At 39.0% G+C, this 16,472-nt stretch overlaps 1 protein-coding gene across 2 annotated transcripts; it reads right to left on the reverse strand.

The window, feature by feature from the left end:
* Window positions 1-139: 139 nt before the first annotated feature.
* Window positions 140-15,544, reverse strand: septin4b (septin 4b). 2 transcript variants are annotated; one of them, XM_061719309.1, is made up of 12 exons: window positions 8,569-8,944; window positions 7,683-7,976; window positions 7,245-7,341; window positions 7,032-7,118; window positions 6,820-6,943; window positions 6,506-6,640; window positions 5,406-5,523; window positions 5,161-5,262; window positions 3,951-4,047; window positions 3,569-3,731; window positions 3,243-3,342; window positions 140-1,478 (listed from the first exon to the last, which is right to left on the reverse strand). In XM_061719309.1, exons 1-12 carry the CDS (start codon window positions 8,662-8,664, stop codon window positions 1,410-1,412), a joined length of 1,482 nt encoding a protein of 493 aa, XP_061575293.1. In that variant the 5' UTR covers window positions 8,665-8,944; the 3' UTR covers window positions 140-1,409. The 2 variants fall into 2 exon arrangements, with proteins under 2 accessions (XP_061575293.1, XP_061575294.1); XM_061719310.1 differs by lacking the exons at window positions 7,683-7,976; window positions 8,569-8,944 and adding an exon at window positions 15,344-15,544 and having other exon boundaries at window positions 141-1,478.
* Between the last annotated feature and the right edge of the window lie 928 nt (window positions 15,545-16,472).

Genomic DNA, 16,472 nt, shown 5'->3' on the forward strand with positions numbered 1-16,472 from the left:
AAAGATATGATAGCATGACAGCACTTTCCCTCCTGGAAGTATGAACATATAAGCTGTTATATATACATTATATTTATACATTCACACTATAAAATAATTTAAAAAAATCATTGAGCATAAATCATAATCATTTTATTACAATATTAGAATTTGTACACATTTTCCTCTCCATCACCATTTCATTTAAAATTTTATTACATAAATATACTTAAAAATGTAGAATAACAAAAGTCAAATTTATTATAAAAAAAAAAATTAAGAAACAGAAGTATTACCTGATGGAAGCTTGAGGAATGTTTATCTTTTCTTTAAACAAAAGCCACACAAGTCAGAGAAGACATCTACTCTCCAAAAATTCTCTGTCACACAAAAATAGATGTAGAAAAAAAAAATCATATTTACTCATTAATTAGTCCTCATTAGACATGGGAGTTCTCTTGGAGTGAATGTGTATAAGTAGAATCAACCAAAATACTAGAAGAAAAAGAAAAAGACACTGTCCTTTAATCCTTTTCTCCAAAAGTGTATGTCTAACAACCTCGTGGTCACCAAAGTGATTTGAATCTGAGATCCCGTTTAAAATGCATGCAAAATAAATACACCGTTCAATGATGCAACCCTGCTTCTGTCTATCATCTAGTGTCAGTCTGGGTCAATCTTTAGTCCCGAACCAACAACTCTACGATCACAAAGGGTATCTCTGTCATTTTAAAACATTTTCTTGAACATCACTGTCAGTAAGCAACTCTTATTTGAGTTAGAACCAGGGAGCGTTTAACAGAACTGCTAGTTTACATGGAGTCAGGCCCCAAAGGTGGCTACAATAAAAAAATTAAATAAAAAAACATGCAGACACTTGCAAAACAAAATGTACATAAAGATGAAACCAAGTATACATCCATATAATCCACATGACGTGAAGTGTGGCAAACCTGGAGCAAGTAAAAGATGAAATAAAGTGATACAAAATAATTAAATACAGTATACATGCATGTTGGCCTATAGAGGAAATAAAAATGAACATGTCACAAAAGTGTGCTAAAAATATGTGCATGTCACCAGTATGTGCTGATGTAAACCTCATCAACCTCAAAACATCTATGTGATCATGTGGCTAAACTAAAGTCCCGATATGTGACATAGATCCATTCAAACGTACTTTAGACCTTCAGAGTTGAGAGCGGAGGGCTAAGTGTTCTGCAGCAGTGGTGCCATTTTCCTCAAAGGGTTCTGGGAAGTTGCTAAGATGCAAAGGTCACAGCATCTTACCGCCTCCTCACAGGGTCCATGTGTAGCATGCTGTTGATGAGACTGAGTGGTGGTGGGGTGGACACCTGGGGACACCAATGTTCAAGAATAAAGAACTCCTGGGTGTTTGATTTTATGTACACAGCGTGACCGGACCAGCGTTAATAGCCTTCCTTCTGAGTGATCAAGTGATCCTGGATCCGCTGCAGCATCTCCTGCATCCGCCGCAACTGTGAGGAGAGATGAATGCGACGTTAGTTACTGATCTGATTTGACACATTTACATTAATGTGAAATCTGGACACGCTGACTGGCTGTGCAGGGTTTTATTGGGAACTAATTATTTAGGCATGACTGCACAGACAACAAATCAATAACACCCGAGAGATCATGTACTCTACATCACGTGACCTGTGCTGAACAAGTGCAGGGAATAGGTGGAGCCAACACCTCCTCCTTAGCTACACTATAAATATCACGTTAGACCACACAGAGCATCTCAGGAAACTAAAATACGTTTATATCAGCTTGCTGCCCAACACTCTATTTTCTGTTAATAAATCAAACCAATCTTTTTTTATTATTTCCTTAAAGCAGGCTGTTAATGTTAATGTGCAGTACCACAATTACTGCCCTTGATGCTGTGAGGTGTGTGGGGGAAGTGTTGCAGTCATGACCTCATTCCCACATTTCCACACACTGTGTATCTACCACAACATTGCCATGTTTAATTAAATTTAGAAGTGTTAACACAAAGAATGATAATGGAAAAATAAAATCAAATGAAGGAAACATGTTTATTAGATGAAAAGCAGATTTTGAAGGGAAGGAAGATGGAAAATCTGTGTTTGTATTGTCAGGACTGTGCTGGACAAGCTCTCAACACACAACACACTAAAACCAGACCGTTCTTTTTAGTCATGCTTGAACTTTAAAATAATAGCATTAACAGCACTCATTTGAAAAATTAAAATAAGAATCTATAAGATAATACATGTTACTCCCTCTAACAATATTTGTTCTATTAATGTTTGCCGAGTTTTGTTTTAAATCAATAATCTATACTGTTTCAGATAATTATAACTCTCTCTCCGTCCTTGTCACTTATTACCATTCAACTTAACAGTAAACATAACAGTGCAAGTAGAGCTGTGTCTAAAAACATCTGTCTTCTAATTGAACTCAATCTTTATTTAAATGATCTGATATCATTTCATAAAATCATGTGAACAGTATAACACTTGTTTTTCAAGTGGATGTGTGAATCCTGATCAATTATCTACATTTGGATCTCATAGGCATCTTTGATATGATACCTTTGCAAAACTACTCTTACTATAATCTCCCTGAACACGGTTAGTGAATTGAATCTATAATCAAACTGGCATAATTGAGAATAAGAAATTAATCAAGTCAGGAAGTCAGAGGTGATGCCGTCCATGTTGGTGCTTAACGTGCAACAAACAATAGTTTATTCATTCAGGGTTAAACACAGAGTTGAATGTGTTAAAAGCTGCTGATAAATACCGGACTCCTACAAAAGTCCACACGAGGTGGAAGTAATTAAATGATAGCCTGATTATACTGTTAAGTATCCTGGTTCTGTTGATGTCATTGTAGCTCAATGTGAATCATGTCTAAAACTCAGAAGTGCTCAAATAGCAAATTATGAATAATAAATATTAAAGTTTTTGACTCACAGACCACAAGTTTAAAATACACGTTAATGTATAACATTTCATCTTTTGAGGCTTTAAAGAGATCTGACTGTTTTTCAATACAGAATGAAAAGAAAAGAAAAGAAAAGAAAAGAAAAGAAAACAGAAAGATTTGATGGATAAACAGGATTGTAAGCTAGACTCTCAGAGGGCTTCATCAGCTTTCTGATCTGACTGTGTCTCTCGGCCGGGCTGAGGGTCATGATGCTCAGAGTTGTGGTGAGAGTCGTGCTCTTGATTGTGATGAGACCCCAGTTCACGGTTGGCGTGTCGTACCTCCTCGTCTTTCTCTCGGATGAGCTTCTCTGTCTCGCTCTCTGCCACTCCAGACACCATGGGTATGGGGAAATCTGTGCCGCTCTCTCTCGTTAGTTTACTGCAAATTAAGTGAGTGAAAGTTAAATGAGTTAAAGAGAAAAATGTCATATTTAAAAGTATTTTCCTCACCCCTTTCTCTGTGAAATATGATTAACTGCTGAACTCTTTCAAACAACTAAAACATTTCAGAATTTAAAGTAATGGATTGTTTCATTACACTCTTCTACAAGTATTATTTTAAATGGCCCCCTCTGTGTGTCTCTCGGGTTTCGCTGTGAGCATACTTGCGGTTGCGTTCCTTGACGACCATGCGGGTCATGCTCTGGATACACTGGGCTCTGTAGTTCTCATAGTGGGTCTCCCGGGTCACATCCTTGAGGTCTTGCATATGCGTACGAACAAGCATGTTTCTCAGCTTCACAAAATCACAGTGTGCCGAGTTCTCCACTGCAACCCAAACACAGAACCTCCGATTTAATGTCAGCTCCTTCAGGAACCACTAACCAAACCACCTCTGCAATGCAGGCAGCTGTAAGTCTAACTGTAAAAACGATCAATGAACAGACACAAGATGTGAGCTTGAGTATAAAGAGCAATGCAAAATGTATATGTGATCCTTATGGGCTCATTTCTCCCTCCATCGTGTAAGTGTAAATGTAAATGTACCTTCTACGATGCCCCACGGATAGAGACGGCCCCGCACCCTCTTCCCTTTGGCCTCCACCACTGTGTTGCTGCCAATTACAGCAAAAGGAATGCTTTCCTTAAAAGCAGGACAGAAAGATCATAAAATTAAGATGATGTCTGAAAAGCATGTGGCAGGACAGGATGCAGATGTGTTTAATAATGGACCAGTGCAGCTCTAGATGCTGCAGTGCAGTGCATTTATAGCTTGCTGGCCTGCTCACATTTCTGAGTCATTGTCCTCCAAGTACCTCATTGCTGTCTGATCAAATTTGGAAGTATAACTCAGTTTTCAGTCCTGACACGCACTTTATTTTTGTATTAATGACTGCAATTCTTTTTTGTGTTTCTGCAAGTAGCACCCAGCTCTCATCATAAGTTACACAGAGACAGAAGGATATATACTGGTACACCGATTTCCTCTCCATCCTCACTGCCAGCTCATAAAACAAGAGAAGGGTGGGCAAAGGTCGACTCATCAAGACTGTGAAGACTGCAGAGTCATGCATTTATACCGTCTGCGTATTCAGCTTAAAATTTCCTGAACTCAAGTAATTGCATTCATGCATTTAGATGTGTTCAGGCCAATAAATTAGTTCTATGAAAAAAAAACATATTGTTTCCTGTGACTGACATTGACACTGATTTGGGGTTTGATGTGCAGACTCACTATTTTGATTTGACAACACACATACCTAAATAGGAGGAACTGATTTAGTGTACCAGCGCTTTGATATGAAGAACTAGCTTTTTTTCATGGAACTCATCAAATTAACATAATTATAACTAAAATCATGTTTGTAAAAGATTTTGTTGAGATCTTTCATAGAAAAGACTACCTGACGTTTGAAATTTGTGGACATAACCGGAGAAAGGATTTATTCTTCTCAGTGCTTTATCGGGTCTCTGTGTTCGTGGATAATTCTGTCTGTTGTTTCTCAGGGTGAGATCAGGTGATTAATTCAGTTCTTCTCACATTTTAGAAAGTCTTAGGTTGCTTTCTGAATAGGGTTTGGGTCTAACTTTTGACAAGTTTGTGTTTTCTCAGGGGCTCATCCCATTTTTAGGCACTTTCAGGGGATACTGTGAGATTGGACTGTTAGAGTAGTTTGTTCATCACTGTAAAACTCCAACTGGAGAAGTGGCAATGAAAAGAGAGAAGACAAAGAGCTCTGGAAGCTCTGATACTCACCTTCAGCTCATGGTCTTGCTGCTTGAATTCCTCATCCTCATCAGAGTCGCAGTCAGGGAATTGATATATCTTGATACCATACTGCTCAATCTCCTCTCTGATCTGCAGCGCCAGATGGGACGAGTCACAGAATGACAACACTCACGAAGATGCACTTGGAGATGTTATTGTTATTTCTATGAAGTCATTACAGTTTTAGCTACGTAATGAAACAATGGTTGTTTTTTTTTTTTCCATCGCCTTGCCTTAAATTTCTTTTTCTTGACCTCACTTGGGGTGAGTGTGTCAGCTTTGGCCAAGATTGGGACGATGTTGACCTTCTCATGCAGAGCCTTCATGAATTCCACATCCAGAGGCCGCAGGCTAGAAATGATACCAAATCGCAGTCATTAAGGCTCTTGAGAAACATTTGTAACAAATTAACACTAAAAGCACTTGCAAATGTGTGAATTAATAATTTCTTTAATGATAATTTACTGTTACAAGTGATTGCTATAATTAGGTGAAATTCTCACTTAATGGCAACTTTCTGTCAAAGTATACAGAGGGGTGTGGATCAAGAGAGAAATGTTTTATTATAGTGGGGATTTTTATAGTGGTCACATTTAGCGAGAATGTACACGCCATAAACCTGATCTATTATGTTTTGAAAGGCTGAGGGGCATTAGATTCAAGTCTAGAAGTCTTCAGATTGACAAGTTAACGGATCAGTTAGTGTTGGAGTAATTCAGTGACGTTGAAACATCTGAATAGTAATGACTGACGCTAACCATTAGAGGGAGCGGTTTCTCTTTATTTCACGTTGAGAATGAACTGCTGCATTACTTATATTTAGATTTATTCTTTTAGCAGACAGTTTTACTGAAATTGACTTGTAACAGAGGAACAATAGCGATACTTAAGTTTAATTGTGGATTTGTTCGATGATGAACACAGTGATTTGGAATATAATATCTGCATAAATCTGCTGCAAAAATACCACATCAGCACTCAGCACAAACAACTGTTTAATGTGAAAGCACTGCATAGAACGTAAATGTACCTGAAGGCAGCTGAGAACTGTTTTAACTCTGGGCAAGAGCCGCTGCATTAACAATTTATGGGGCTGAGTGTCTTCTTAGTGAGTACTCATTGGTGCACTAGATTTTTGATAGGTTTCTCTTAACCAGGACAATGAATGAAAACGTGTAGCATGATTACATTTGTGGTTAGCAAAGGAGAGTAAAAACAATTGTACCACGAACCTCTCCTGACTGACTATCACACAAAAACTGCAGCAGAGATCACAGAAGTGGTTAATACTCTGCAGTATTAGGAAAAGAGGACAACTGCAGCTTTGTCATACCCGTGACCGAAGGGTGAAATGAAATAGAGGCAGCAGTGTACGCGGTTGTCCTGGATGTTCTTGCGGTTGAGGCCGCTCTCGTCCCTGAAGTACTGTTCAAACTGCTGGTCGATGTAGTCCGCCACCGACTTCCAGCTGGAGCAGAAACACACAGGAACTGAGCTGGTGGAGCTCGACTATTACATATGGTTCTTTAAACAACAACAGAGCTGAGTGATCAAGTAAAAAAACATCTGTTGCCGTCTATAAATGTCAATAGCTTGGTTTTGGCATTAAGAATGTAATCTGCTCATTAAAATATGTTTGACAAGTACCATTCGGTGTTGTTTACAGCATCCCCAAACCCAGGGGTGTCCACAATGGTGAGCTTCAGTTTGACGCCTTTCTCCTCTATGTCCACTGTGTGTTTGGTGATTTCTACCGTTTGTGTGATTCGCTCTACGGAAAGAGGTCAATAGACACCGCTGTTAGATATCAGCCATGGCAACAAAAACAAACAAAAACTCAGAAGACGTGGGTTTCTTACCTTCAGCATTGAGCAGCTTTCTATCTTTGTACAGATCTGTGAGAAACAGGCTGTTGACCAGAGTGGACTTTCCCAGGCCAGACTCGCCTTCAAACAAGAAACAACAAAGGGGGAAAAAAACAGCAAAGCTTAAGACCTGGTGATTAGCAGCCTCTGCTAAGTAAAAGGTGGGCGAAGGATCAAATATCCACTAATGTCCAAACTAGGATTTACCTGCCACCATGAGTGTGAAGTCAAATCCTTTCTTGACCGATTTACGGTGCACCTGGTTTGGCAGTGTTGCGAAACCCACATACTCCTTATCCTGGTCCTAAAAAAACAAACAAATGTCAAAAATAAACCAACCAGGGTACCAGACATTAATATGGATATATGCGTCGTAGTTTGATGCTTTCATCAAATACTCAAAATTTCAAATTGTGTAAGATTTTCTCTTCTAAATAAAGACAACACCACATACGAAAAATCCCACAAACAACACTGACATGTTTTTAGGCGTCATTCATTTTCAGCTTCAACAAAATCATGTACAAGCTTGATAAAGAATATCTTTCAGTCAGAGGAACATGTTTAAGCACCCAGCCTTAAACGTAAGCTGAAACAAGCACGACCTGTTTATCCTCTCTGAGTTCCTTTGCCTTGGAGTTTTACCTCATTATTGTTGTACGGGTCAAAAAGAGCCCAGGGACTTTTCGGCCTGGGGATGCCGAGAGGTGATGGCAAGTCAAACTCCACACTTTTGCTTTGTGGCAAGCTGGGGTCTGAACCTGAATCTGAGTGGGCCACACCCGGCACCGGGGGTTGCAGATAAGACGGAGTGTGAGGGTGTTCTTGGCCCTCAGCCTCGCCATCTGCATCATGAGCTCCATCTCCATGGTGATGGTGGTGATGGTGAGGCTCATGCATTATGTTCTCCACTTCCGAGTCGTCTGAATGGCTTGAATGCTAGACAGACACCGGGGTTGGATGGACGGATGGATGAGGTGGTCCAGAAGATGAGAAGGAGAAAAGTGTGGGAAAATACAGGGTTGATAAGGAAAGGAAGACGTAGAGATCCAGAGGAGACGCTTTTAGAACTGATTGTCATGTTGACAATTTTTAAATTTTATGAGGAGACAAAGTGAATCCATTGACATCTACAATTCAATTCATAACTCTTGCAGCGCTAATCAGAAGCAAAAGAGCTGTATTTATGGTTGTTATTGGAAGACTGTCACATTGTTACTTAATCAGTTACTTTATTTTGATTTAAAAAACAAATGGTGATGTTAGCTCTTTCAGTACCACAGCTGGATAAATGATGTGATAGTAATACAACTTTTACTTCAAATTAAAAATCACTATAACATCATCTATAGATTACATTAGATTAGGATTGACATGGCATAACAAGATGTGTATTTTGTTTGTTTGAAATAATTGAAATGTTGCCATTTAGAGAAATAAGCTGTGAAAATCAACATCCAAATTAAATGAGGACTGATTGATGATAATAAAATGATGACTTTAGGAACTTTTGGGGGGAGTTCAGTGATACCTGGGCAGCATCAGGGTGCCTGTTGTGATTAGGAGAGACTGGGCAGGAGTCCTGCTCGTCTGATGAAGAAGGAGGCTCATGATCAGTGTCCTCCATTACGATTGGGGCTACACTGCACTCTGCAATCTCCAGTCAAGGGGAGGTCATGGTCAGTATGACGAGAGGGGAGAACAAGTTCAGACAGAGAAAGACCAGGAGGGTGACGGAAATAAAAGATTACAGAAAGGAAAAGAAACAACAAATGAAGCAACATACCATTTAGCAAAGAGATGCTATGCTTAGATGAAATGGCATGAAGTTCAAATGACTGCTTGGTTGAGTAAGCAAAGAGATGACTTAAAAGGTGTGTCTAAGGATGTCTATTTCACTTGATTGTATAATGCATCAGCAGTATAGAGGACCAAAACTGACATAACTATAAAAGCAGAAATGTATATATTTAGTTTTTCCTTTTCCTTATACATGCAATCCTTGTTTTTACATTCCCTTGTCTCCTATTCTCACTTTACCTTGTGCATTTCTGCTTCATTATGTAAATGTAAATATGTAAATTGGTCCAGCTCCTGTACTATTTATGGGCAGAAATATGTGCCACTAGAAACTGAATCTGAATCACATAATTTGAATTTGTATTGTTTAATTTGAATCATTGCATTAAAAAACTGAATCTGAATCACATAATTTGAATCTGCATTTTTTAATTTGAATCATTGCATTGAAAAACTGAATCTACATTCCGAAAAACTGAATCTACATTCAGCTCTCACAATTCAAATTCAGTTCTTGAAATTCAATTTCAATTCTACTGTGCCAGACATCCGGGTCTTCTGGAGGAACAGCAATCGAGTGCAGATACAAAGAACTCGGGTATCAGTCACGTGACGTTTTTTGTTGTCAGCGCCATCTGGAGGACCGACATACCCATACCTGCCAACACACACACACACACACACACACACACACACACACACACACACACACACACACACACACACACACACACACACACACACACACACACACACACACACACACACACACACACACACACACACACACACACACACACAGCACCACCACCTCAGTGTGTGATTCAGTATGTATGTGGTTTAGAAGATGACATTATTGACAGCATTGTTTTTCGTTATTATTGTATGTACAATTGTATATTGTATTTTATTGTTATTAATATTAAACATATTTGGCTCCAAAAAGGCTGTAGAGTCATTTTGGGAGGTACATTTTAGCACATTTCATTGTAGCTATGGATTTAAAGCTAATTAAAAGTCGTCTTGTTTATCAGGGCGGGGATGTTGTGAGTGGAGCATTCCAACCACTACCCCAGAAAACCTCCCTCTTTTTCACAGCCCAATGTTGGCAGGTATGGGTATGTATAAAGTCCATGACTTAAAAATATAGAATACAAAGATTAGTAATTAACGGTGATTACAGCTGGAGGTTCCTGTGAACAGTTTTAGAGGCTTCGCTTTTACTATTGCTGTCTATGGGAAAAAAGGGATTTTTTGTTGCAGTACCGCGGCTGGCCACTGGGAGAAACCGGCGTGCTGCAGAGTGCGAGACCGGGGGGCTGGAATGTCCCCGGTCGGTCCTCCAGATGGCGCTGACAACAAATAACGTCACGTGACTGATACCCAAGTTCTTTGTATCTGCACTCGATTGCTGTTCCTCCAGAAGACCCGGATGTCTGGCACAGTAGAATTGAAATTGAATTTCAAGAACTGAATTTGAATTGTGAGAGCTGAATGTAGATTCAGTTTTTCGGAATGTAGATTCAGTTTTTCAATGCAATGATTCAAATTAAACAATGCAAATTCAAATTATGTGATTCAGATTCAGTTTTTTAATGCAATGATTCAAATTAAACAATACAAATTCAAATTATGTGATTCAGATTCAGTTTTTTAATGCAATTATTCAAGTTGAGCAATTCAAATTCAAATATAAATGATTCAAATTCAGTTTCTAGTGGCACATATTTCTGCCCATAACTATTGCTCAATAACGGGTAGGATCCCGCTTCTTCCTGTTTCTTCAGTCAATCCCAGCAAAATTTACACGGTAAGTTTAATGATAAGCTAAAAAAACATGCCTGTTAAAAAAAAAAAAGTATGTATTTTAGATCCTTGATTTTTGATGGCCTCCACAACTGTCCTGCAAGTGTTAAAAAATGTTTATTGTGTTATTCTGGAAAATTATTTTTAAACAGTTTATGTGCCTTACTCATGGAGGCCATTACATTCAATTACCGGTATGCAGGATATACAGCTTAAGGGCAGCAGAGAAATTGACTTGGTTTCCTGTGCTGCAACCAAATCGCTGAGATCAATGTTGAACTTGTAGCTGCTGTGACCTACATGGGACCACTGAAATGGTCAGTCACAAAGCTTGACAACTGGTGCAATAATGCACAAAAGTGTGGTTCTGCTTTTTGCCTCAGAATGACTCTACAAAAAGAGGCTGCTAGTTACAACAGTTGCGCTCCTTTGCATCACGTTTTAAAAATATAACAAAATACAATTACAGCACAAATTAAATCTCATTCAGAAAGCAGATCATAAACCCTCATTCACCCTTCCCACATGCAGAGCCTCACCTCCTCTCTTCCAGTGCCTCAGCTGCAGTACCTCTTACTAATGTTTAAAGCTCTTTTTGTGTTGACTGCTCTTCATACCAACTCCAACAGACAGCAGTGAGCAGAGATGAGCAGCTCCAGCATTTATACACCTCTGTCCCAAAGGACACAGCGCCCTTCAGATCCATTGACCTCTCAACGCCCCCAGGGAACAGATCAACAGCATTGATGAGCCAAATAACACCATTCAAACACACCGAGCTGGACGCGGAGTATGTATCATCAAAAGCTGAAACACTAACCTTTGAAGGAATTTTGTTTGGCATGAAACAATGGAAAAAAAAAGGTGATTCACACCTATTATTCTTGCTTTGGTTGCAGCCGCCAAAAGTACGCTACACAGTTCACACCAGTATGAGAGAATTGTGAAAAATATCCATTAGATTTTTAGATTCTGTAATGATGATGCCTGTTCTCTCGATTTACTCAATAAAACAGACGATTTTCTGATCATTGTCAAATGGATGAAATTACTTCATCTTTCATCTAACACTTTTAACCACATACTGGAATTTAAGGCCTCTTCCAACAATAGAAAAATAACTGCCACATTGCAAAGGAAGAAGAATATAATAAAAGTAGATTAAAAAAAAAAAAAACCAATGCATCCATCAGATCACAAGAAAAGCTGCATGACCTGCTTAATGCCCCATTATAATCAGCTAAACGTAACTACTGGCAATGGAAATGAGTGCACTAATTAAGACAATAAATTAGTTAGTCATGAACTAATTATACTAAATAGCTTTTTTTTTCCATATATGACATTAAGTATTAAGAGGTTTCCTTATTCATAAACAAATTTATGCAGTAAACTCTAAAATTTTAGCCAACAGCTATACAGAGTGTATTGTTTTTCGACTTGAGGGAGACAAATGTGATATCTAGAATAACCTGTCTGTACATTTATGATAACGTCACCAGACACTTAACTTAAAGCTTAACTTTACGTTAATGTTACTAAAAGCCTGTTTGTAGATTTAATCTTCTCATCTTTCTTTTCTTTTTACCTTCCTTCAGTGAAATTCCTGAACGTGACCCTCATGGGAGCTTCTCTAAGTCACACACACTATCAGGTTACAGCACCTTCAAAACCGAGCAGTGAGGCCGGCTTTACTGTCCTTTAAAGTAGGTCTGTATGGAAACTTTAGGACAAAACTGGAACATGGTGCAACTTTTTCACTCTTACCCAACCAGCTACGGTATCAGCAGAGTATGCTCTGTCTTGATTTAAAAACGTCTGGTGATAAATAATGTACAGCTTAAAAAGGCCCCCAGAGGGCCATTTAACTGAAATGGGAATCTTTATGATATTCATTTAATAAAACATGTGCACCCAAATGGATATCTGACTCAAAACCCCAAACACAGATCAACATAAGCAAAGGGCATAGGAAAGGCTTGAGTATCATAAAACCTTCTCACATCAGACCAAACACCTTCCAAAAAACAGGTATTACCTTAAGTCAGTCGGCTCAAACTGAAATGATTTCAAAGTCAGGGCATCATGTGTTAAACAGATCAATCAATCTGTATCCTCATGAAACACAAGCATGACCAGTGAAAACACATATCCCTCCCTTCATATCTCCCTTCTCAATTCCATGAGGAAAAGGTAGCTGTTGTGGGGCTTGGATTTTTAGATTTAAAGTCGTTGTCCTTTTTTTTACTATGTGTGTATGTCTACATATTGCTGCAAGATTAATTGCCCCATTGGGGACAAATAAAGTTATTGATTGATTGATCAGTTCATGTTTTTTCAGGCATGCAAACAGACAAGCTGCACCATTCCTATAAAAAGAATTAAGAGAGAGGAAAAAAGGATGTAGCCTACTAGTTTAGAAGTTGAAAAAAGCTGCAAACAAAAACATGATATAAACAAGAACCTGGAATCAATTTGTCAGCCAAAAAGAGCAAAATTTACAGAAATTTCTCCTTTATCCTTATTTCCAGACTATATTTACTGAAGATATAAAAACAATCTTCTGTAATGAGAATAAAACCCAAAGGACTCTGAAAGCAATTTTTCAAATTTCCATTCGGCTACAACACTCCCTCTGGAACAGGTCTCAGCTGAGACCTGAACCAATTATAGTTTCTATAACTGGCCATGGGTTAGTTCATCCTACAGAAATTTCATCACTGGTGGAGCCGTTCAGAGTTTGACATATGTCATGAATCAGAATAATTCAGTTTCAGACCAGGTGACACCACAATACAGCAAATTCCAGTCCAAAGTTGTCCAAAGGTCCTGATGCAACACACACAACTTAACATCTTAAGAACTGCTTTCTGACAAACAAGCCTTCATATACAGTAAGTGAACTGAAGTCTATTTGACTTTAAAGACTTCCTCGGATTACTTTTAAATGGCTTAAAGACTTCCTCACATTAGTCAAAAATGCTTTAAAGACTTCCTCACATTACTTAAAAACATTTATCCATATTTTCCATGAAGCCCGATAAATGAGACAAGAAAATTAAACAATGGTATGTGGATATCAACATTAGGCCTTTGGCTAGGACATGTCTTGCTTCAACAGCAGCTTTGTTGGTATTTCCTGTAATACTGATAAAAATGCACTTCTTGTGTATTGAAGCCACAAAATGGGCACAGCAGGACTCTTTCATTTGCTTTCAAAGACATCTTGGCCTGGAATGTGCCATTTGTCATGTGAAATGAGTAAAGTAGAGCTGAGGTCACAATATGACCACAGTGTTGTTTGTTATATATACAGTCCAGGGTCAGATCCAATCAATTTAATCAAATTTAATATGAGGTCTGAAGGGAATTGACAGACCACTGCACAGCTACTGTAACAATTGCTCCCCTTTGTAGTCACCGGTTACCAAGGAGCACATTATAAGAAAATAACCTGAAGTATGCGATATGAGGCATCTCTCATCCTGGACTTACAACGTCCATGGCTAACCCATACACCCCCTGAGAAGCAACTGAATGACATGAAACCCCGTTGAACTTTAAAAAGTTGTGTAGTTGATTGTGCTGCTTTGTTACTGTTGGACCATGGCAGTGGGTTTGGCTGACACTGCGCTGATGGATGATGATTTGTTGCATTAAATGCCACTCTCAGGGGAAACCCCTCTTCAAAAGCCCCCGCTGGTACGACATGGGAAAAGCAATCAGAAGTAGCCATAAGTCATAAAGAAACTATATAGCATGTTGTTATTGACCACATATGATGAGAGCATATTTCACTTGGAAGGAAATGCAGTCGACAGACTCATTCATAACCCAGCCCCAATAATTACCTATCGGAGTATTGCTATTATTAACCTCACGCTAAATCCTGTTTGCTTGGCAAATGTTGCCCTTGTTGGCAGCAAGGCATACTGACCATATGCTGTTATAGTGTGAATGAATCCCCTCTGCAAGTGCTGCTTCACATACACGGAGATGTAATGCTCCTATTAAACAGCATGCTTATAAATGTGGCTTTAGAAAGGTTTTCCAACTACAAACAAAATTCAATGTGAATGCCTCTTTAATCTGTAAACACTGAATATCAGTAATGTTTCCCCTTGTATTAGGTCCAATAGCAGGTGGTGAAGTGAGGCATGTGCGCTTTGTGTGAATGCTGTGGTTGTTTGGATGGTTATAGCAGCGCTCTGTGTGAGGCTGGCTCATACAACGAGAGGGAGACAAAAATACACCCAAACACACGCACACACACACACAAACACACAACTTAAGAGCTCATCCAAATGTTCATGTGGCCACAACTCCACACATGGCTAAGACTCACAGATTTTCCTGAATGTGCATTTTCTCATAAATGAGGGAGAAAACAGCTTCAGTGGTTAAATACTATAGTAACGAAGGAGTACCCTACTAGATCTAAGACCCACACACAACATCCTGCATATATTTAGATGTCACGCATGATCAATAACATGTATTTCTACATCTGAGAGAAACACCTGTTTGAACACAAAGCCTGCTCACGTGTATTCATGTGAACAGTTGAGATTGTGAGTAGCTCTGTGGGAATAACTGTAGCTCAAAAACCGAAAGCCATAAATGAATAGACCAGAGAGCCAGAAAGAAACGACCATGATCAAAGCACGAGATATGGTCTCAACTGCAGCTGGAACACATACCTCTGTATCACTGCTAGTTTCCAAATGTGCTGCCATATTATATCTCCACAGTAAATGAGGTCCTGTAGTTTCAGCACTCAGCAGAACTAAGACTCAGATACCAGTGTTTAAAAAAAAAAAAAAGTCCTTCAGACTGTCCCTTGAGTCGTCAGAAAACATCCATTTTTCTCCTAAACGTCACATCACACTTAGTCTGGAGGCATCTTTTTCAAACAGGTATAGATTTGATCCGCGGATCTGGAGTGTTTGAGGAGCTCCACCCTGCTTTCCAGCTTTGGCCAATCTGCAGCTCAAATGCAGATGAGCGGCAGCAGCTTGTGTGTGCACGACTGTCCTGCCTTGAGCAGAGGTGCGACAAGATCCACATCTGCCCTGATGTGTTGTTATGAGCCTCACGTGCTCTTGTTTCTAAAACCAGACAAATGAGATCAACCGCTAATAGACACAGATCAGTGAAAACACATGTCCTGAATGTCTACAATTAAACAGGGATGGCAAAATTGATCAAATAAAATAAAAAAAATAAAAAAATTATATAATAGTTTTAGATTTAAAATAAAAGTCTAGCAAAAATAAAAGATAAGTGGTTCAGCATTACATGAAGATTAAACAGCAATGAGCACATAACTTCTTACAATGGCCATCACATCAAACCCAGACCTCCCAGCTGGCAGTACCAGGGCCAGAGCAGCACGAGTGTGTGAGTGTGTGTCTGAGAATGTGTGTGTGTGAGAGAGAGAGAGAGAGAGAGAGAGAGAGAGAGAGAGAGAGAGAGAGAGAGAGAGAGAGAGAGAGAGAGAGAGAGAGAGAGAGAAAAAAAGTGATTTGTGGCCTACATGCTACAAATAATCTTTTTTATCTAATACACACTCTCACTCTCACACGTGCACAACACACTCAAGTGGGTCAGAGCACAAAGCTTTTCAATTAATCTCAATGAGTGTCTGTTTTGTGATCCTTGTACCCATTCTTAAAGAATAAAGATCTTGTGGTTAAGTCAACCCAGTGAGTTTAGTAAAGAATTGAAGGGTCTTGTGATTCTAAAACTGTAAATAATTCTTTTTCAAAAAAGCCATTGACCCAAGAAGTAAAGACTTAACTAAATGTGACAAATACAGTGACAAAGCAT

Source organism: Cololabis saira, chromosome 4, assembly GCF_033807715.1.
Source record: "Cololabis saira isolate AMF1-May2022 chromosome 4, fColSai1.1, whole genome shotgun sequence".
Taxonomy (NCBI): domain Eukaryota; kingdom Metazoa; phylum Chordata; class Actinopteri; order Beloniformes; family Belonidae; genus Cololabis; species Cololabis saira.